Source organism: Diabrotica virgifera, chromosome 8 (assembly GCF_917563875.1).
Source record: "Diabrotica virgifera virgifera chromosome 8, PGI_DIABVI_V3a".
Lineage (NCBI taxonomy): Eukaryota > Metazoa > Arthropoda > Insecta > Coleoptera > Chrysomelidae > Diabrotica > Diabrotica virgifera.
In genome coordinates this window covers 102,693,790-102,717,026 of record NC_065450.1, presented here as the reverse complement: position 1 = coordinate 102,717,026, position 23,237 = coordinate 102,693,790, and the positions used below count along the sequence as shown (strand labels likewise).

At 33.2% G+C, this 23,237-nt stretch overlaps 1 protein-coding gene across 1 annotated transcript in view; it reads right to left on the bottom strand.

The window, feature by feature from the left end:
* LOC114333307 (zinc finger protein 782-like) overlaps positions 1 to 23,237 on the bottom strand; it is a 476,554-nt gene that overhangs the window by 114,239 nt on the left and 339,078 nt on the right. Inside the window, exons 6-7 of the mRNA XM_028283167.2 lie at positions 22,980 to 23,147; positions 19,932 to 20,197 (exon numbers count right to left, since the gene is read on the bottom strand). Coding sequence (XP_028138968.1) covers positions 19,959 to 20,197; positions 22,980 to 23,147 — 407 coding nt within the window. The 3' untranslated portion in view covers positions 19,932 to 19,958. The remainder of the gene's footprint in view (positions 1 to 19,931; positions 20,198 to 22,979; positions 23,148 to 23,237) is intronic.

The following is a 23,237-nucleotide window of genomic DNA, read 5'->3' as shown; positions in this document are numbered from 1 at the left end:
GGTGAATATAGAGAGCAGAGAGGAATCTTGTCGAGGATTAGGACAAGAAGGAAAAAACTTAAGTTCTAGCGGTCATGCAGTAAAGACCTGCATTTTTTTTTGTCTGTGCCTAAATAGGCAAAATGGAATCTTAAAGATTCTGTAGTGAAAATCGCAAGTGCGATATGTTGTCTTAAATACCATACCGGTATATTCTCTGTGTTGTGTCCGGTACGATAAAATAATAGTTTTCTTAGTACAGCGTGTAATATTTTTCGTTCAAACAGAATTTAGTTCAACATTTGCGGATAAGACTTCCGTTTAATATGTCTCATATAAACCGCACTTAACTCAATCTTCGTGGAACGCCGTTCCATTCTTTTTTAAGACAATGGTCTAAATAAAATATGTTTAATTATCAAGTCAGTGAGAAGTATCACTCATAATCATGAATACAGTTATTTTCTTTTCATAAAACAAAAAGAACTATGGAATTTTTATTTTTCGTATAATATAATAACAACTATGTAACAGTACTTTAACTCTAAAAATGAAAGTGAAAAGTGAAAGTGATTTCGTCGTATCCACAACTCTGGCGAGCTAACCTGATTCCAGCAATTCAACAACAATGGATCATCACCAGGTATTTTGCAATAAACTGTTTCGTTCCTTTTTCTTTTTTTTTTGAACTTTTAAGATGAAACGCGAAAGACTTATTTTTTTATTTTTCTAATCAACTCAGTTTAATGACTATTTTCTATCTAAATAAATGGTAACTATGTTAAAACTTATTTCGTCTTTTTCTGTTCGCACAATCCATCTATGTATCCTTATTGTATTAGGAAACGCAGCCTACTACAGACAACAAGGGTAAGTACCATTAGTAGTCAAAGGGATACCATTTTTTTCGTAACATTTTTGTAATTTTTATATAGATAAATAGTAATAGATTCTGATCTATTAATGGCGCCCAAAAAATTAATAATTTCTTTTCTCTAGCATACATATTATTGTATGAACTCACACCCTAAAATCTCTTGATGATTAGAGCCGCCGGTGCGATTTTAAATTATGTAGCACGTATTTTTTTAAGTTTATGTACATCACATGTTTAGCTAATTTGCCGTGCTTCATAAAATGGCACCCTAGAACGTGGGGCTATCTTTTGTCTAATTCTTATTAGTTTGTTTTCTTATTTTATCCACGTTGTTCTGCTCACTATTGATTCATAAAATAACGCTAAGTTTTTCATATAACTCTTAATTAGTAATGTCACAAAAAGGCTTTTTTATTTTTAACGCAACCTAAGTTTTATTCATAAAACGGCGACCGCACCTAGAGGTTTCTGTCATTTTTTTTGTTTCTTTTTGCTCCGTGTTAACGAGTACTTAAAAACAACGTCATTGCATTCCTTTTTTTTTGTTTTACACGTAAATGGTATTTTTCCCAGCACTAATTTAAAATGTGGCTCCTTGTTGTCTAAAGGTGTCTGAATAGAGATTTTATACTGTTTATAAAATTTCGATGGATGCGCAGATAAGAAATAAGATAGTAATGTAAATACGAAAAGAGAAAATTCCAAAGGTAAATAAAATAATAACTGCTAGTTTCCAATTCCAAGTTTACAGTAAATTTTGAGTTTAAATATTTTTGTTGAATTTTTTTTGCATAATTTTTGAAAGAATATAATTCAAAATGGAATCCTCCGTGGTTCAATACTTAAAAAATGACGAAATTGATTATGAATTGTTTATACGAGGGGTTAAGACTAAGAAAAATCTTAGTGACAAAAAAACAATGCTTCGTAAATTACTTAGTAAAAAGGCCGTTATTGATTTAGAGGAAAATAGGTTAATATTCAACGATGAGAAGAAGCAGATAGACGAAACTGCTGTTGACATCCGTAGTTTAATTGGAGATTTCGAAGGAGACGTTAGAGATTCGGTCTATCGTAGGGCAAAAGCTCATCTTACGCATTTATCTTTTAGAATAGCTAGGTTACCCGTAGAATTTGAGGAAGAAGAAGAGTATAAGGCAGAGGCTTCTGCAGATTGTTTACTTTTAGAAGGGCAATTAGATGACAAAGTCGTTCCTGTTGGGCCATCAGTTTCTTCGAATATAATTCCTTCACAGCCGGTCGTTAATATTCCAGCTCCCGTCGTTCAGGTGTCGCATCCAACTAATTTAGCTGATTGGAACATTAAGTTTAGTGGAGATTCTAAAGGAGTTTTCCCTTTCATAGAAAAAGTTAGAGACCTGGCTGAATCCCGTAATGTAGGACAAGAGGTTCTTTTCAGATCAGCTGTCGAGTTATTTACAGGTAGCGCTGCTGTGTGGTTCAGGAGTGTTCGTAGTACCGTTTCTTCATGGAACGAATTGATTGGTCTTTTGAAGGCTACGTTTCTTCCCCAAGACTACGACGAGGATTTATGGAACCAGATATAATCCAGGAAGCAGAAGAAAAATGAGTCGTTCGCTTTATTTCAGGCACAGGTTATGTCTTTGGCAAAACGGCTGACGGTGCAGCCTTTAGAGAAAACTATCGTGAAACACTTGAGGCAAAATATTATCCCTGAATATATTCCGTTGATTGCATTAGTCGATACCAATACTGTTGAGGAGTTGTCTGCTGTTATTCGTAAACTAGAGAATAATGTGGTCGTGCCTAGTGTCAAGAAGGAAACGTCCGTCGCTTATGTTAATCATGAGTTCCCCGGTCCCTCCAGAAAAGCCAATGTTCCTAACGGAAAAACAAATTTTAAAAATAATGACGACCGCTCGGCTCCGCGAAATTCTGAGGCGAAAAACCCTAGTAAAAGTACTTCGAATAAATCGAAGATGATCGTTTGTTTTAATTGCCGAAGACGCGGGCACAATTTCAACGACTGTAAACAGCGTTTTGATAGATATTTTTGTTTCCGATGTGGCGCAGATAATGTTACGGTAAGGACATGCACAAACTGTGTCAAACCTTCAAAAAACGAATAACCAACACCCTTAAGTTCGGTAAGAGTGTTCACAATAAAATTTCAAACCCCGAACATTCATGTTTTGCGGCCGATAATAAGTTTCCAGAAAATTTTAATGTCTCTGATTGGTACAAATGGCTAGGTACAGTAAAAAATTTTTATAAACATTCGTCAAAATTATCTCCGGTCATTGCTTCAAAGCCATTCGATAACAGACCTTACTTGGAGGTTCAAATTCTTTCGCAACCCTTTACGCTTTTATTAGATACCGGGTGTTCCACTACTGTAGTCGGATCCAAGGGATTGGATTTTCTTGAGAGAAACAACATTGAGATTGATTTACCGTGTAGTCAGAATGTGTCGTTAGCCGACGGATCGAGTAAAAAGGTTTCTGGTATTGTAGATTTGCCGTTTGTGGCGAATGGAATTTGTCATGTGATTAGTTGTCTTGTAGTGCCATCGCTACCAATAAATTTTATTTTAGGAAGTAACTTTATTTCAAAATTTTCTTTAGCGATAAATTTCGAACAAAATAAATGGAGTGTCAGAAATCCTTGTTGCGAGATAGTAACTTCAAAACCTGAAGGCGATGTTTCGTTCCCACAATCTTTGTGTTCGATTGATTCTCTTGCCGCCGAGTTAAGACCTCTAGCGGATGCTGCCATCCATAGTTTTCAGGAGGTAGACAAAAAGAATGGTATAGGAAGAACAGATATGATCAAAATGACTATCGATACGGGTGACGCAAAGCCTTTTCGACAACGTCCTTTTCCTATGTCACCATACATGTCAGATATTTTAAATCGCGAATTAGATGAGATGCTCAAACTTAAAGTTATAGAACCGAGTAACAGTCCTTGGTGTAGTCCAGTCTTGCTTGTAAAAAAAAAGAGAGGCGAGTTTAGGTTTTGTTTTGATGGCAGGAATCTTAATGAAGTTACTCGTCATGACACATATCCTCTCCCCAATATTGACCGAATTTTGTCATTATTGTGTAACGCTAAATATATAAGTTCGATAGATTTGAAAAAAGCTTTTTGGCAGATCCCTCTTGATCCATCTTCGCGAGAAAAAACTGCTTTTGCTGTTGTTGGCCGTGGATCTTTTCAATTTACTGTGATGCCTTTTGGTCTTTGTAATAGTGCTCAGACCCAGCAAAGATTAGTAGATCAGATTTTTGGACCAGAATTCGAACCTTTTATTTTTACTTACTTGGATGATATTATTGTTTGTTCTTCCACTGCTGAGGAACACGTTGCCTTGTTAGGACAAGTGCGAGATAAACTAAAGGATGCTAACCTTACGATAAATGTAGACAAATGTGAATTTTTCAAAACAACTTTGAAGTATTTAGGCTATATCGTTGGTGATAACTCTCTTCGGTCGGACCCCGACAAAATTTCCACTATGGTTAATTATCCCCGTCCAACTAACACAACGGAGATTAAACGTTTTATTGGTCTTTGTTCTTGGTATAGACGCTTCGTCAAAGATTTTTCTACCCTTGTTTCCCCTATCAATGATCTTTTGAAAGGAAAGGAAAAGAAAGAACCTATAGTTTGGACATCAGAAGCTGAGAATGCTTTTATCGCCATAAAGGAAGCTTTAGTATCTTCCCCAGTTCTAGTACAACCCGATTATTCTCGTCACTTCACTATTCAGTGTGACGCAAGTAACACCGGTCTAGGAGCTGTATTGACTCAAGAAATAGACGGTGGAGAAAAGGTGATTTCCTATGCTAGTCGGTCTTTGACAAGAGCAGAACGTTCGTATGGAACCACCGAGAAAGAGGCCCTTGCAGCTTTGTTTGCTGTTGAAAAATTTCGTCCTTACGTAGATGGTGTTGAATTTACCCTCATCACTGACCATTATTCGTTGTTATGGCTTAGAAATTTAAAAAATCCCACAGGCCGTTTAGCTCGTTGGGCTATGCGTCTCAAACAGTTTGATTTCCGAATCGTCCATCGTAAAGGAGCATGTCATAAGGTGCCTGATGCACTTAGTAGGATTCATGAGAATGATCAAATTGCTTATCTTGAAGTTGATACTGATCGCATCGATCCTTGGTACGATGATTTGCGTACAAAGATTTTGTCTAACCCAGAAAGTTTTCCACAGTGGAAAGTAGAGAACGACCTCATATACAAATTTATTCCGGCTTGTCTTCCTTTTAATTCAAATTTAATCGAGTGGAAAGTCCTTGTTCCCAAACCTCAACGTGAGGATGTTATTAAGTCGTGTCATGATCCTGCAACTTGTGCCCATCCTGGTGTTTATAAAACTCTTGCTCGAATCCAAGAAAATTATTACTGGCCAAAAATGCGAAGAGATGTTGTTAAATATGTCCGTGCCTGCAAAACGTGTGGAGCACAAAAAGCACCAAATATGGCGCAAATGGGTAAAATGGGTAAAGAGAAAAAAGCCGAATACCCATGGCAAATTATCGCCGTTGATTTAATAGGCCCTTTAACCAGAAGTAGAAACGGTTTTACGTGGTTGCTGGTGGTCTCAGATTGGTTTTCTAAGTACACTTTGTTACATCCTCTTCGCAAGGCTACTGCTTCAAATATCTGTAAATTTTTAGAGGAACAGGTGTTTCTCATATTTGGAGTTCCACAACATCTTATGTGTGATAATGCCTCTAATTTAAATTGTAAAATAATGAAAGATCTTTGTGAGAGATATGCAGTCCAAAAAATCTGGTTCTCTGCGGTTTATTCTCCCCAAGTAAATTTTGTTGAAAGGAGCAATCGTACTATTGGTACGGCAATCAGAAGTTATATTGACGAACATCGCGATTGGGACAAACACATACATGAAATTCGGCAAGCCATGAACACAGCGAAACATGAAGTAACCAAATTTACACCGGCATTTTTAAATTTTGCTAGACACGTAACGTTGTCTGGAAATTACTACGGTCAAATACCCCATGATTTTGTTGATATAGAAATCCTACCGGGTGATCGCGATAATTACGCGTCCGAAGTAACGGGAATAAAAGAAGTTTTCACGGCCGTGCGTAAAAATTTGTCTCGTGCATATCAGAGAAATGCAAAAACATATAATTTGCGTAAACGCGACGTACAGTTTAACGTTGGCGATCAAGTTTGGAGAAAAAATATGGTTTTATCTAGCGCCCCGAAACATTTCATGGCAAAATTGGCTCCCAAATATATTTTATGTACCATAATTAAAAAACTATCCTCTTTAGTTTACGTTCTTAGGAATCCAGATGGTTCCAATGCTGGAAATTGGCATATTAAAGATTTAAAAGCTTATTCATCCGTCAATGTTTCGTCAGATGCTTCAGATTTGTCCGATAGCGAATAGAAATGTATATTCCGTTATTTACAGGGCGATATGAACCAACTTTAAATATAATTTTTTAGATATTTTTTATTTTTTTTTATTTTATAGTACAGGTGCTTAAAGTTTTTTTGAGAGAAATAATTTTTTTGTTTTGTGCACCAAATTTTTTTATTAGTCGAAATTCTTCAATTTTGGAAAGTGTGATTTCAAATAAATGATTTTGGACATATGAATTTTTGATCTGAAAGCCTATTATAATCTAAATACTTCGGTAATTTTTTTAGCGACACCCCATTTCCTCCGTGGTCCGTGTTAAAGGAAAAGTCGCGCAAATTGCGAACTTTTTCCTAGAAGGGATTTGTTTCTCTTCCAACAAATTTTGGCGTGGGATCAGTAATGCACTGATACCCTAGTACGTAGTACGTTGAATACAACTTTGCTTCGGCAAAACCGTCCCCAAGTGCCTCGTTCCCTTCAGGACGAGAGACGCGCATTAATTTTTTTAGAGCTGCCTCGACAACCTTTTTTTGATGTGTGGTGTAGACCAATAGTAGGGAATTATCCCGCTGCGGTCAATGTTTATCTATTTGATATATTTTTTTTTGATGTTGTCGCGAAGGAGACGAGCCTCTGGAAGTAGTGTAGGGGATTCCGCACGTTGATCTCCAGAGCAACTCAGTTTGGCTCACACCCCAGTTCTTTGAACTGTTTTACCTAGTTATAAGAATAAAATTTTTTGTTTTGTTGAAAGGACATATTAAAAATCCTTCTTCAAATGTTTTTATATCGTGCGTTAGTCCGATATAGAAGTAAAACTTTTTTTTGATAATAAAAAGTTGATTTTTTATTTTTTTATTTTTTTTGGTATCTTTCTAGGATATATTACCTTCGCTTATATGCAATCCAGCTTAAGCTTAGGGCAAATGTTTTTTATATTTTTTTTGAAAAATGTTTTTTATTTTTTTTTGGTATCTAGATTGATATCAGAAGTCCTTAGTACAGTTACTAGTGATAGTTCGTAATAGAACCTATTTGTTTTGCCTAAGTTTATTCTTACTTCAAGGACCTATGAATTTCAGCCCCTCTATTAAAATATGTTGTCTAACCCCTTTACGGTATGGATGGCCAGACACTGAGAAAGGCTAGGGATGAAGTGAGCGGATTCCCGCCAGTTGACTCGTCGGAATGAGAAGCCATTCATAATCGTAATTTAGCCACAGACCTTAGGTGATGACTTCCTATGTCATTTCCTAAAACTTCCGTTTGGTTGTGTAACTTTGAATAATAGACTCTACCGACTATGACCCTACCTTAAGTTGACCCCACCGAAAATGTTCCTATGATAGGCGTATGATACGCGTCAGTTATCGCTTGTTCTGGTTACCACAACGAAGTTAAAATATCAATATTTTCCTAATCCCCCCTGTTCTTGAAAGAGTAGTAAGTTTCTGAAAAGCAATGTGTCCATTATTCCACAACAAACTAATTACAGGCTTATCTTTATAGAATTACAAGGTCCAACTTAGAACTATCAGTAACTCCTTTTTTTGTTTTTTTGTTCGTAAATAATAACTGCTTATGGCGTTATTATATTGTGTTATCTCTGGAATAAGTCATGAATGAGAGACTTTATGCATCCAAGTCAAGGATAACATGTTAATTTTTATGGCGTTAATGATGCTAAGACATCATTATTCTTATGTTATTCGTGGTGTTAGTCTAGGTTGAAAGAAACCTATGCATCCGAAAAAACGTTAACATATCTTGCCCTATTTTTGTGTTTTTATTTTTTTGTGTCTACGATGACGAATTGCGTCGTTGTATTCTTGTGAATTTTTTGTGTTATGATTAACGCGTCCATGTCTAGATTGTAAGACATGTATTGATCGTTAGAGAAAGCCTAAGGCCTCTGAACGATATTACGATATGGTGACTAACAAATGTTGGTTTTCATTTTTTTTTGCTGTTTCATTTTTTTTTGTTTGTTCCTTTTCCGATTTCAAACTGGTTAGCACGAAGTTGAAATCGTGGGGGAGGCAGTGAAACAGGCTGGAAGAATCACAATCTAAATATCGCAAAAGTCCGTCTCTGTCGTTATAGATAGAAGTAAGACGAAATGTACTTCCCAACGCGTTTCTCTTGGGCCACCCACAAGAAAGCGGAAGGATTAATATTTTAAGAAATTCTAGACGCCTAAGCTGATAATTTAGCTATTGCAGGCAGTAAAATTACAAAGACACTTTAGAGCTCGAAGACAGCTTTCCTAAGAATTATTTACTTTGCACAGGATATGCCTCATAAAAAGAAGAATAGGAAAGATTGCTAAGTGTTTGAGTGATAGAAATCTCAAAATTCCACAAGGTTACAACGCAGTAACTTTCGTGGGAATCCTTAAACGGTTACAAAAAGGACACTCGTGGTGATTGGCCGAAAAAGAAACGTATGATCATAATAAGGCTGGTCTAAACATTATTTCCCAGCTATGTGATTGGTACGAAAATTTCGGAATGATGATTATTGGTCAATTAGGTGATAGCTGTGAAAAAGGGAGGTGAATATAGAGAGCAGAGAGGAATCTTGTCGAGGATTAGGACAAGAAGGAAAAAACTTAAGTTCTAGCGGTCATGCAGTAAAGACCTGCATTTTTTTTTGTCTGTGCCTAAATAGGCAAAATGGAATCTTAAAGATTCTGTAGTGAAAATCGCAAGTGCGATATGTTGTCTTAAATACCATACCGGTATATTCTCTGTGTTGTGTCCGGTACGATAAAATAATAGTTTTCTTAGTACAGCGTGTAATATTTTTCGTTCAAACAGAATTTAGTTCAACATTTGCGGATAAGACTTCCGTTTAATATGTCTCATATAAACCGCACTTAATTCAATCTTCGTGGAACGCCGTTCCATTCTTTTTTAAGACAATGGTCTAAATAAAATATGTTTAATTATCAAGTCAGTGAGAAGTATCACTCATAATCATGAATACAGTTATTTTCTTTTCATAAAACAAAAAGAACTATGGAATTTTTATTTTTCGTATAATATAATAACAACTATGTAACAGTACTTTAACTCTAAAAATGAAAGTGAAAAGTGAAAGTGATTTCGTCGTATCCACAACTCTGGCGAGCTAACCTGATTCCAGCAATTCAACAACAATGGATCATCACCAGGTATTTTGCAATAAACTGTTTCGTTCCTTTTTCTTTTTTTTTTGAACTTTTAAGATGAAACGCGAAAGACTTATTTTTTTATTTTTCTAATCAACTCAGTTTAATGACTATTTTCTATCTAAATAAATGGTAACTATGTTAAAACTTATTTCGTCTTTTTCTGTTCGCACAATCCATCTATGTATCCTTATTGTATTAGGAAACGCAGCCTACTACAGACAACAAGGGTAAGTACCATTAGTAGTCAAAGGGATACCATTTTTTTCGTAACATTTTTGTAATTTTTATATAGATAAATAGTAATAGATTCTGATCTATTAATGGCGCCCAAAAAATTAATAATTTCTTTTCTCTAGCATAAATATTATTGTATGAACTCACACCCTAAAATCTCTTGATGATTAGAGCCGCCGGTGCGATTTTAAATTATGTAGCACGTATTTTTTTAAGTTTATGTACATCACATGTTTAGCTAATTTGCCGTGCTTCAAGTTTTAGATCAAAATGATTTATAAAAAAAAATAGTGCATCTTTTAATATCGACATTAGAAATCCCCAATATAACTCTTATATTTCGAGATACTGACCATACTTAGATTATGTTTTTGACCGTGATGAAAACGAACATGAAATTTATTTTAAATTTTAGGTGGGGGAATATTGTCAAAATTGCAATTGTACTCTATAAAATAAAAAAAAAAATGAAATTACGTTTTTTTTTGCGTTTAGCTCGCTACAACGCCGTTTTAATATTTTTTTCTAAAGTTTGTACACTATATTTCGCTCACTTTTTTGAAGACAATGGTTTCTGCTTTAAGCTTTTAGTCTTATTCTAGTAAAAGTTATGAATCTTTTAAAGTACAAAGTGCAGATTCGTGAATTTCGGTGAAAATTTGAAATATAGATTTTAAATCAAATTCAAAAATAAAACATGAGAACAAAGAAGTTTTCTGGAAAGTTTTGGATCAAAATGTTTTATAGAAAACAAATAGTGCAACTGGTGCAAAATAACGCCAATTTTTCGAGACACTGATCATTGGTGGCGAATGCCTAATTTTGGCCTTACTTTATGTGCTGAAAACGAAAATCAAGTTTATTTTGAATTTTAGGTGGGAGATAATTGTCAAAATCGCAATTTTGCAGTAAAAAAAATTAACCGCGTTTTTCTTAAAATTAAAAGTTGCACCATATTTTTTCTGTAACACATCTAGACCTAAAACTCCCCATAAAACTTCTTTGAACTCTATGGTTTAACATAAACGTAATCAAATAGATAAATTTTAAATTTTGTCGCTTAATTTTTGCGATTTAACTTTGCATTTCACAAATCTGCACCTTTGATTTTTAAAAATTCATAACTTATGACCGACCATAGTCAGTATTTCGAAAAATAAGCGTTATTTTATGGATGTATAACTTCTATAGTAAAAGTTGCGCCATTTTTTTTTCTATTAAACATTTGTAACTAAAACTTTCCAGAAAACTTCTTTGTACTCTACGTTTTAACATAAACGTGACTAATAAGACAAATTTTAAATTTTGCCACTCAACTTTTGCGATTAAACTTTGCAATTCACGAATCTGCACCTTGTGCTTAAAAAAATTCCTATAGTTCGCCTATAGTTACATATTTTTAAACCATTTTTAAACAAAATTCATGTAAGTCTCACTTTCCGCCCCCCCGTACTTATGCCCATACATTTTATTTCTTTTTATTACAACCATAAGATAGCTTAATTGTTCTTCTTTCATGTTCAATTTGTAGAATTTCATTTGATCCATTACTTAAAGAATTATATTAAAATAACTCAATCATGCTCTTCGCCGAACGCTAGTTTAAAGTGCACCAATGTTTGTGAGAAGGGTGACTTTAGCGTTATAAATAAAACAATTATAGGAGCTATAGATTTAATTTTAGAAAAATCTTTATATATGGTTTTTTTTGTAAAATTTTCTGAATTTTTCAATGGTCAAGTCAGTTTTTTTCCAAGATTTATATTTTCGGAGTTATTAAAAAAACAACTAATTTCGCAGTTCATTTGTTTAATACAAAATGAAGCACCCATTTCTGGAGTAGACCTTTTTTGGTATCTTGTTTATTGAACATTTCTTAATCAAATTACAAAAAGTTCTATCTTGTTTGATTTTTTCCGAAGTCAAAATCTATATTGACTTCCCTATTATATTAATCTTGAAAAACATATTTAAGCAACAAAAAATTAAATCGATTAATGATGTTACACCTTTTATGATCAACGATGCTAATTGAATCGTTTTTAACCATTTTCGGTGCTACCTCTCAACACAAACGGTTTGCAACGTGAATTCTTCAATTACGAGATACATCTAGTTAATGTTAATTTGAGTACCTTAAGAGGTATATCTGATTATTGGTGTCATTATTACATGGATGGATTTCTCAACGATTCCTCAAACTGGTTATCAGTCGACAAAAAAGGCAGTTTTCAGAAAATCTTCATTTTATCAATTATATCGCCGGTATCTGTTTCAATTTACTTTGGATTGATAAGTGGATGTCTTATTTTAGGTATGGAAAAAATTGTCGGAAAGATAAAACGATACAGTTAACGATGCATGGTTGTATTAGTTTTTATGGATAGGTGATTTGGACGTAATTGCGGAAAGAAAAAAATAGTGTATATATTATGCATGTTCAATTACAAGATTAGTGGCGGAAATATTTCATTATATTGAGATAATCGAAGACTAAAGATGACAGGACGCAGGAACAAAAAAATACACCTTCTTCAAATAAACTTTTTTATCCCATGCTTAAATTTTGTGCCATATTGGAACTACTAAAATTTTTTATCTCTAACAAGAAATCGAACTAACTAAATAACTGATTAGTCAACATAGAGAAATAGTCACTCTCATTTTGACAAGCCTGTTTCAGGTTTCTAAGAGCACGATTCTCTTATCTGTTCTGTTATACACCTGGATCCCGCGTACCAAAAAAAAGTTGATTAATAGCAAGCTGAAAATTTGTTAATAGCTTAACCAACTAGTCAGACAAACTTTGATGCATAAGAACACTGGAACAGGGGAAGTTTTAATTGTGGAACAAGTTGAAAATTTGGAACGTCAGACTACGAAAACGTTCCATGTATTTTGTCCGACAGAACTTCCAATTGATTTGGTACTATTTCGTTAAACTCTCATGCAAAAATCAGACTGGTGTTTATCACCAACTGGGCATTTTAATCAGTGGAACACGAAGAACATGTCAAATGACAGGAATCATGTTGGTTAGTAATAGATGCAGGGTGGCATAGGAACAGGGCAGGGTATGGTGCTGATAGAAAAGGCATTCAGGCATCAAATATCCAAAAATCTTTTCAGGCCATAATAATGAAAAGACCTTCTCCAAACGCAATAAAAACTTATACTGAAATGATGGCATCTCCTGAGGTAAAAACAATAGCGCCTCCGGCTCGAGTATTCGACTCGACAGCGCTGCGTACACACGCGCTCCCACTACCTACCACTTCCATTCGACACGCGGTGGAGATGGAGCACCGACAACGGTATAAAAAGAGCTTCGTTACAATAGAGGAAGAGTTCAACTAAAGAGTATTAATCTAAAGGGACCGATTGAAAGCCAACCGGTAAGGCCAAACCGTTCTGTCGCAGTGATTAAGTTTTGATTAATCGCTGAGCCGTTCCTTACCAGATCGAATGTTGATTGGTCTGTCCACAGCCTCCTACAGTTACAAGCCATGAAGTAAAAATGCAACGTCGCAACATATGATTTAGGTAGTCCTACGAAGGAGCATTGGTGGTCCGTTTCATAACGGAATATTTTAAATAAAATGCATGAATCTCTTTTTAAAATTGTTTAAATAAGAGAAATTTTAACTAAATTAAAATTTAAAAATGAAGGTATGAAATAAATAAGTTAAACTTGCTAGTAATAATATTAATTTTTCATACAAATGTTTAAAATGTACAGGAATAGTCAATATTTTTAATTTTTAAAATCTAGTGTTTTAATAATTAACAATGTGTAGTACCTACCTAGCAGATTAAGAGAAAATACGGGTATGTACTCAGTATACCAACAATAAAAAACGAATACAGGGAGTCGTAAATCAAGCATTATTACAATATTGTTTAAAGTTTAAAAAACACTAATTTCGATACTTTTAATTCGATTTTAATTCGATACTTTTCTAGCTGAGTCCACACCTTATACGTGTTATTAATTTTATTATTATTACAGTAACAAACCAACAAACGGAGGGCTTATATTCTAACTTAAATTAACACTGTAATTACTATTGTCACTGAAAATTGTACAATTTTATGGACAAAGCTAACAAAAAAGTGAAATAATATAAAAATATAAACCAACAGAACAAAACAATCTTAAATTAGTAAAATTAAAAAGAGTAGCCATGATCAGGTCTTTCAGGAAAAATGTTTAGATGCTTGTGAATCCAACAAACAGTTTCTAAAATATATAAAGAGGAAAGTCTATCAAATCGATAACGAATTGCTCTTTTTTGTAATTTAAAAGTATGTAGTATCAAATTGGGCAGCTGTACTATAACTCCAAAAATTATGCCTATATCGAAGATGATACTTAAACAATGTTAAATATGCCATTTTTGCAGATGATAAATTTATTTCCTTTGAAACAGATCTTATTGCAAAGCAAATTTCTTAAGGAAGGCTAGTTACTGTGGCTGGTTTCTTTCTAGGGAATCAGTATGCAAGGACCATTTACGATTACTGTCAATAAAAATACCTAGTAAATTTTACAAAGTTCTTCTTCTTAAGGTGCCTATCCGTTCCGGATGTTGGTGATCAGCATGGCTATCCTAACTTTGCTTGCTGCTATTCTGAACAGTCCGGTTGTCGATGTATTAAACCACTTTCTCAGGTTTTGAAGCCAAGATATTCTTCTTCTCCCTGGTCTTCTCTTTCCAAATATTTGCCCTGAAGAATGAGTTGCAACAAGCCATATCTCTGTTCTTTCCTCATAACTTGGCCAAGATATTCCAGTTTGCGCTCTTTGATTGTGTTAATAATCTCGCATTCCTTGCCTATTCTACGTAGAACCTCAACATTAGTCACACGATCCACCCACGAAATTCTCAAAATGCGCCTGTAACACCACATCTCGAATGCCTCGAGTTTTCTCAAAGAAACCTCGGAAAGTTTCCAGGAGTCCAGGCCTCTACTCCGTATAATAACGCAGGAAATACATAGCATCTGATGATAGAGATTTTGGTAGCAAGAGGTAAATCGTGGCTTCTGAAAAGAGACTTCATCATTATGAACGCTGATCTCGCTTTTCCTATGCGTTGTTTTATTTCACTTGAGTGGTCCCACTGGCTGTTTATGTTGGTACCAAGTACCAAGGTATGTGTAGCTGTCGACCCTGTCAATTAGTTGTTGGTTACTGTGCATTTAATATTTCGCGCTTACTGACTACCATGTACTTTGTTTTTTTCGTATTGAGATCAAGTCCGTATTTTTACAAAGTTAACGATACTGATTTGAAACATATTGAGAGATAACAATCAGTCTGAACACCGCTTAAATTGGACTTGACTAAAAATGACTATTATTTTGTTAACGTTGATAATTTTCTTTTTTTGGGTAGTTTCAACAATTCCTTTTATTTCTTTATTTTTACGTTTATCTGCTTTTTTTTGCATGTTTACTATTATTTTCATTTTTAGTAAAATTATTTAAAATATATTGCTTAAGATTTTTTATGCAACAAGATAAATATATTTTGCGCTTTGTTCACAAATACCTACGTTATTTTTGTAAAGTTTACATAATCCGTAGCTACATATTATAAGCCCTTACATTGTAGTACAATTACAACATCAATAATATTAGTCCAATAATATAACTTAAATAACTGCCTAGACACATAAAAACACTTAATATTAAGTAAAAAAATATAATTTATACATAGCTCTCAATGCACTGCAATCAGCTGGCCACATTCGAATAGGACTACCCATTGACGTTGCCAAATTTCTACTTCATGGCTTGTAACTGTAGGAGGCTGTGGTCTGTCTCATCTCTATCCTATACTCGCACCGACAGTCCTTTCTATTTGATGTGTGTATATAGTCTGGGCTGATTATCGGAGAATAGGCCATTTGTGGGAAAAGTTATTTACCAGCAATTTTATTGCTGGAATCGAATTATAAGATCCTATTTATTAATAATATAGGTATGCAAAGTCCTCAGATAGTGTGCTACTTTTTTATAAACAAAATGGCGCCCGAAAATCGTGTTTTTTTCAATTATTGCTCTATAACTCCGAAGATTTTAACTTTACAACAAAAACACCCAAATAAAAATTCACCGTGATTAAATTTTGCATAGAGACGTGTTTTCCCGATCTGCTCCGACGAAAATTTTCCTCGAAAAGTGCGGGTTTTCCCAACAAAATCTTTAACTTTCAAATAAAGTTTTAGATAAGTAATTATTTACCAATAATTAAATAATTTGGTGACTTAAAAGCCTTCTTGGTTTAGATTATAGTTCCAGAAGCTGGTGAAAATTAAACGAATATTTTAGCAACAATTCAATTGTTAATTAATAAATTACAGTCGCAATAATAACCAAAATAATTATGATACACTGGTCACACTTTGAAACTTTTAAAGATGAGATGCCTATTTAACATTTTGTCGACAAAATATAAATTTTTTATTTTTTTGCATAGTCCGTAAATGTGTAAAAAAAATAGTTATAAACAAATTAACGTTTCTCAGAAAGTTTTTATTATATTATAATTTTAAGAAATAGCTAAAATGCGCATTTCAAATATCTTGAAAATGAATGCCTTAAAACTTTTTTGCAACAATTTGCAAAAAAGTTATGAAACAGCAAAGTAAACATACGATTACTACGGTATTTATAATTTTTTTTAATTCTTTCAAAGCGTAGAAGTGAGTTCAAAGTACAAGCTAATTATTTATAAAAGAATATCGATTATCAGTTTAATGGTTATATTTTAATTAAAGATTATAAATATACTTTTTTGTAATTTACACGCGCGAAAGTAGAATAATACAGTACCGTAGCTACCCGCCCACATACACAACTCGCGCGAGTTTAAGCGTGTCAGTCACTTCGAGTGAACATTTTATCTCCGGCTCTGTATCAAGCCTACTTTCGCGCTAAAAATTACAAAAAAAAGTATTTTTAATCTTTGATTAAAATATAACCATTGCACTAATTTTTGACATTCTTTGTGAGTAATTAGATTGTACCATAGACTCACTTTTAAGCTTTAAAACAATTAAAACAAATTATAAATAACGGAGAATTCGTATATTTACTTTGCTGTTTCATAACTTTTTTGCAAATAGTTGGAAAATTTTTTTAAAGCATTCATTTTCAAGACCTATGAAATACGCATTTTAAGAGGAAACAGTAGCGATCAACAGGTAGCCAAAACGCGTTCCAAGATTGCGGCTGTAGTTTTGAATATTTTTCGAGATATTTAGCACACGTGTTCGTAATATAATAAAGAATGGCGGTACAGAGCCCAATTTGAAAAATATATTAATATGTGGAAATTACTCTGTAATTAAATACAATATTAAAAAAACGAGCCTGTACCGCCATTAAGAAGAACAAAAAAATACACTTTCTTCAAATAAACTTTTTTATCCGATGCCTAGATTTTGTGTCATTTTGGAACTACTAAAATTTTTTATTTCATTAGTAGTAGTAACTTCACATATGCATGTTCATAACGCGTCGTGTTGTGACGTCAATTAACTGTATTTATGTATTTGTTCGCAGGTAATCAACAGTGAGTCTTGGCATTATCAAAACCTTCTCTGGGATTGAGATTTTATTTCATTGTAGAAAGAAGTTAATTTTATATTGTTATTTACTTGTACACACTACATTTTTTCTCAACTTAACTTGTGTTTTACTGAGTCTGGTGTCTAACGGAGCTACACTTTACAAATTGGCGCCGGAGGAGGGCATATATTTTACATGTTGTAACGTTACAACGTTCCATCTCCTTTCTATAATTTCTCCTATTACTTTCCTTTGTATTTCACTTCTCATATATAGCTTTTCTCTTTATTTTGTTTCTTTGACATTTGAATTAATTTTCGTTCCAAGCTTTTTCGTTTTAGTTTACATTTCATTCTGTAGTTTTTTATTTCAAATTAAGTTCCCATTTGCTATTCAGAACTTCAATTGTTCTAGCTTCTGTCCTATTCCTTTAACGTACTTCAAATAATAATTTTCTAAAACCTGAACTATTTATTGTAATTAGCGAGCATCAAATATATTCGTCCGTACTAGTTTTTCTCCCATACGTTAACCACTTAAAAAAGAGTGCCTTTGTATAATTTGTTGTCTTCCGAATAAAACTTCAAACAATTAAAACCGACGGAATTATAATACAAGAAGTTTTTCCACCTTATTTGGGTCGCTGGGGAGAGCCTCCTAACAACTGTGTAGTGTGTAGTCAGTCCTATTCCTATGCTGTGACTGTATTATAACAATACTAATCTAGCCGCCCCGTTCCGCACCGTTGCCGACGATACTGCAATACATCTGAAACACCTCCAACCAGCAGAGGCTACGTGAGCCGAAGTTCCCTCAAGATCTGAGGACGGCACGGATATCCCTCGCCGGAGCCAACGCAGATAAGTAGCCCTCTTGCAGTCCAACATTAGCAAAGTGCTACTGAACAATAAAATAGTTTTTTTGACGATTAATTTCATTTGTTAACAACTTTAGTTTTTCTTTTAAAATAGTGGTAGGGGAGCCCAAGGGGGGATTTTTGCAGTTACTCGAGCGCGTCAGATTATCATATGGGGAGAAACCTGGTGCCCTGCAGATGTACCTATACCATATATTGGCTCTTAATACGAGGTAGTTCATTATTGTGGTCCCGAAAAAAAACTATCCTTAAAAATACTAGAAAGTGTCAGATTAAGATAAGGTAAGTTAAGGACATGCAAAACAGTGTATATTTCAAAAATCTGACGATTTGTGCGGGGTATTGAAATGGGCGAGTTAAAAAGTTTCACAAAAAAAAAGCGATTTTTACTCCCCCACCCTCGGAGAGGGGTGGGGGGTAAATTTAAAATTTTAAATACAAATACCGCGATATTTCGCAAAATAAACATTAGATCGAAAAACTGCAAAATACACTTATCAATATCTTTGAAAAATCTATCGAAAGGTACCAAACACGACCCCCCACGGAGGTGCGGTGGGGGGATACTTGAAAATCTTAAATAGAAGCCCCAAATTTTTATTTCAGATTTGGATTCTTTACAAAATAAGCAACTTTTATTCGAAACATTTTTTCAAATTATGGATAGATGGCGCTATAATCGAAAAAAAACGATTATTGGAAATGGAAAATTAAATTAAAAATGGAAAGTCCCCACTAAAATGGAAAACTTTACTTAACTTTGTTTGGTTTTAGGACCTACTCTTCACAACCCAATAGGTCCCCAAAGCGCTCGAGTGACTGTACATTTAGCATACTTCGCTCCCTTACTATAGCAATAAATGCGTATTATGTGATTTAGTTTACCTGTATTAATAAACGAATATGTGAATTTATCTTTAAATTCTATTGATTAACCGCCCTTGGAGGTTAGATATAGATCCTTGGAAAAGTGATTTATTTTGGGACAGCCCAGGACCTACGCCAGGCTGAGCTAGCCAATAACCTTTGTAAGGGTTATAATGTGTGGGATGCAAAAATAATAAACACGTAAAAGCGTAGGTATTATGATTGTAATTTAAACCACATTTAAAACAATAATTTTCTCTATACTATTAGTATTTTGTATAATACTAGCAGAAAGAAATCTACAAAGCCTTTTTTGTCGCGCCCCACATAGAGGAGCTTGCCTACAGTGCATCCCTCGCAGGCCCTTTATCATCGGCGTTGCTTATGCAAACTATTGCAGTAGTATGATCAAAACAAACGACATGAATGACCAGAAAAATGAAGCTAAATTTGATATTGTAAGTGCTGATAAGATCCAATCAAAAAATAAATTTTGGTTAAATAAATAACAATCCTAATAAATTTCATCGACGCATACATTAATAATAATTTATCGTGACAAGCAACAACGGAAGACGGAGAAGCAATCAATTTGTATTTTTAACCACACGCAAGTATGCATGGTCGTATCTTCAAGAATCTGGTTATATTTAAATTCTGCAATTTGCCCACGATGCAAGATGTAAGAAATCGTTTACTATTAAAGATCTTCCATTTATCAAGACGACAAGGACAATTTTCATTAAACAAAAATGTAATGATAATCAGAGTGATCTGTTTACTGCCAGTCAACCGTAATATTAAAGATACATTCATTAGAAAGATACTAAAAAGCGGGTTTTATTGATATACGTACCAGTAAGAATTTATATTTTAACATTTTAACAGATAAAATGATTTTGTTTTACTTTTTCATTTGAACTAAATTGAATAAATACCCTACCTGTTATTTACTTCTATTCAGCAACAACTATGACACACTCTTGTCTTCTTCGTCATTTCGTTGGTTGTTACGATCAGACTCAGCGTTCTGAGATTTTAGTAAACATTTCTTGTAATGTGTCCTCATATTGCTACTCTGAGAAAAAGCCAGTCCGCATTTTTGGCAGTTATACGGCTTGAGGCCAGTGTGGAAGTTCATGTGAGTTTTGAGGTGGTGCTTTTTGGTGAAGCTTTTTGGACACACATTGCAAGCATAGGGCTTCACACCTGAAAGAGGATTATTTTACTTTAATTATTAGAGATTTTTCGTTATAAACTCATGAAATAATATTAGTCTAGTAAAATAAAATTACACTCCATGTAAATCAAAATGTAAATTCGTACAGGTTGAAACAAATTTTATAGCAAAGTTTAGGCGGGTACAAAAGATATTTTCAAGAAAGTATCCAAATCATACAAGGGGATCATTGTTTAAATAATTAAAAAGGGGTCATTTTTGCAAAAAAAAAATTACTTTTTTAACTGCTGAGGTCATTCAATTACTAATGAAGGTCTATAGGATTGTTTTCTGTAAAGTTGAAGGGTAAATCTTTCACATAAGTCTTACTAAATTAAATTTGACCCCCTATTTATTTAAATAATTATACATAAAACTTTAAAAACAAATTTGCAAAAAATTATTTTTAGCGTTTTAAATAAGCACTATAAGATATCTTATTTTACAGGATAAGTTGTGCAATGTTTGTCAGTATTAAGAAAAAAATTGGTCGAAAAATATTTAATATTTTTTGAGATATTGAATTTGTTTATTCAATGTTACTATATTTTCAATTACAAAAACGCGGTTGTTGCCAAAGAAATATTCACCTGTATTAAATCTTATTATTTTTATTTTTATGTATATTTTCGACAAATGTATTGATAAATTTAAATTTCAATTAAACTGTCCCCTAAAATTGCATTTGAAAATAATTCAAATTTGTTTATAATTTGTTGTTTTAATAACGTTGCGGTGATTAAATATTTTAAAATTCCGTTTCAATAATTGGGTTGCTGGGAATTTTTCACTAATTAACAAATTTTTTTGTCTTTTTTTCCTCTTCTTTTTTTTTCTTTGCATTGTATTACTACGGGCCCTTTTTGGGTTAAGTTTCATTAAGAATGTCGAATTTCTAAGTTGTAGATTCTAGACCTAAAAATATCAAGATTGGTATAAAATCACTTAAATAAAATGTGGCTACTTACTGAGTTACAGGGTGTTTTATTTAAAAATTTAAAAATTATTTTCACCAAGTACTTTCAAACTATTTGACGTATCCTTATCATACTCTACAGAAAGTGTGGGTACTATACAGTCTACCAAATTGTGATAAATAAAAGTTTCTAGCTACCACCAGAAGCGTACGACAGGGGCCAGTTAATGGTTGACCCTTCCCAAATTCTACGCCACTGAGGGAATTACTATTTTAGCGAAATTTTTCGATTCTCCAATATTTTCTATGTAAATAATATACTCTTTACTGGTAATGATTAAGTCATTAGTTTTCGAGATATTGGACGTTATAAATGAAACGGCATAGTTATTTTGATTCATTCATTCATTCATTTTAAACTTCCAATATCTCTCAAACTGATGACTTTATCAACACAAATAAAGTTATTTACATACAAAGTATTGGAGAATCGAAAAATTTCGCTACAATAGTAATTCACTCAGTGGCTTAGAATTTGGGAAGGGTCAATCATTCACTATCCCCTAGACGTCTCTGGCACTAGCTAGAAACGTTTATTAATCACAATTTAATAGGGTGTATAATAGCCACACTTTCTGCCAAGTATGATAAGGATACGTCAAATAGTTTTAAAGTACTTGGTAACAATAATTTTTAAATTTTTAAATAGAACACCCTGTAACTCAGTAATTAGCCACATTTTATTTAAAAGATTTTAGTTAAATCTTAATATTTTTAGGTCTAGAATCTACAACTCAGTGATTCGACATTCTTAATAAAATTAACCCTAAAAGGGCCCGTAGTAATATAACTCCAAGAAGAAAAAGAAGAAGAAAAACGACAAAAAAAATTTGTTAATTAGTAAAAAAATCCAGGAACCCAATGATTGAAACGTAATTTCAAAATACTTAATCCCCGCGACGTTATTAAAAAAACAAATTATAAACAAATTTGAATAATTTTCAAATGCCATTTTAGGGGGAGTTTAACTGAAATTTGAATTTATCAGTACATTTATTGAAAATATACATAATAATAAAAATATTGAGATCTTAAGCAGGTGAATATTTCTTTGGCAACAACCGCGTTTTTGCAATTGAAAATATAGTAACATTTAATAAACAAATTCAATATCTCAAAAACTATTAAATATTTTTCGACCAATTTTTTTTGCTTGATACTGGTAACATAGCGCAACTTAGTTTGTAAAATAAGATATTTTATAGTGCTTATTTAAAACGCTAAAAATAATTTTTTGCAAATTTGTTTTTAAAGTTTTATGTATAATTATTTAAATAAATAGGGGTCAAATTTAATTTAGTAAGTCTTATGAGAAATATTTACTCTTCAACTTTGCAGAAAAAAATCCTATAGACCTTCGTTGGTAATTGAATGACCTCAGCAGTTAAAAAAGTAATTTTTTTGCAAAAATGACCCCTTTTTAATTATTTAAACAATGATCCCCTTGTATGATTTGGATACTTTCTTGAAAATATCTTTTATACCCACCTAAACTTTGATATAAAATTTGTTTTAACCTGTACGAATTTACATATTGACTTTTTTTTATTTTATTAGGCTATATAACTTTTTTACTATTCCACTTCCACAACTTCCACTACTGTAACGATTAAGAAATTGTTTGCAGTCTGATACAACATAAACTTAAACAGGGATAGGTATACATACATAATACTATAGACATGTATTATAGACATAATACTATCTCTATGCTATATACTACTGAATTTTTAATGTACCACGAAATGAACGGCAACCTTTTACCAGGTAATGACACATATTATTTTTTAAGTTACCTGTGTGTAGACGAGCATGCAAACTCATATTTGACCTATCGGCGAATGTTTTTCCACATTCTGGACAAGAGTATGGTCGCTCTCCGGTATGTACTCTTTGGTGTTGTTTTAATAACATTTTTCGTGAAAAACTTTTTCCGCATGTAGGGCATTCGTGGGGTTTTACACCTGCAATCAAAAATAAAATCGTGTAACGTATAAAGGCAAAGAAAAGAACATAATAGAACAATAATCAAACATAAACGATGAACTTATCAT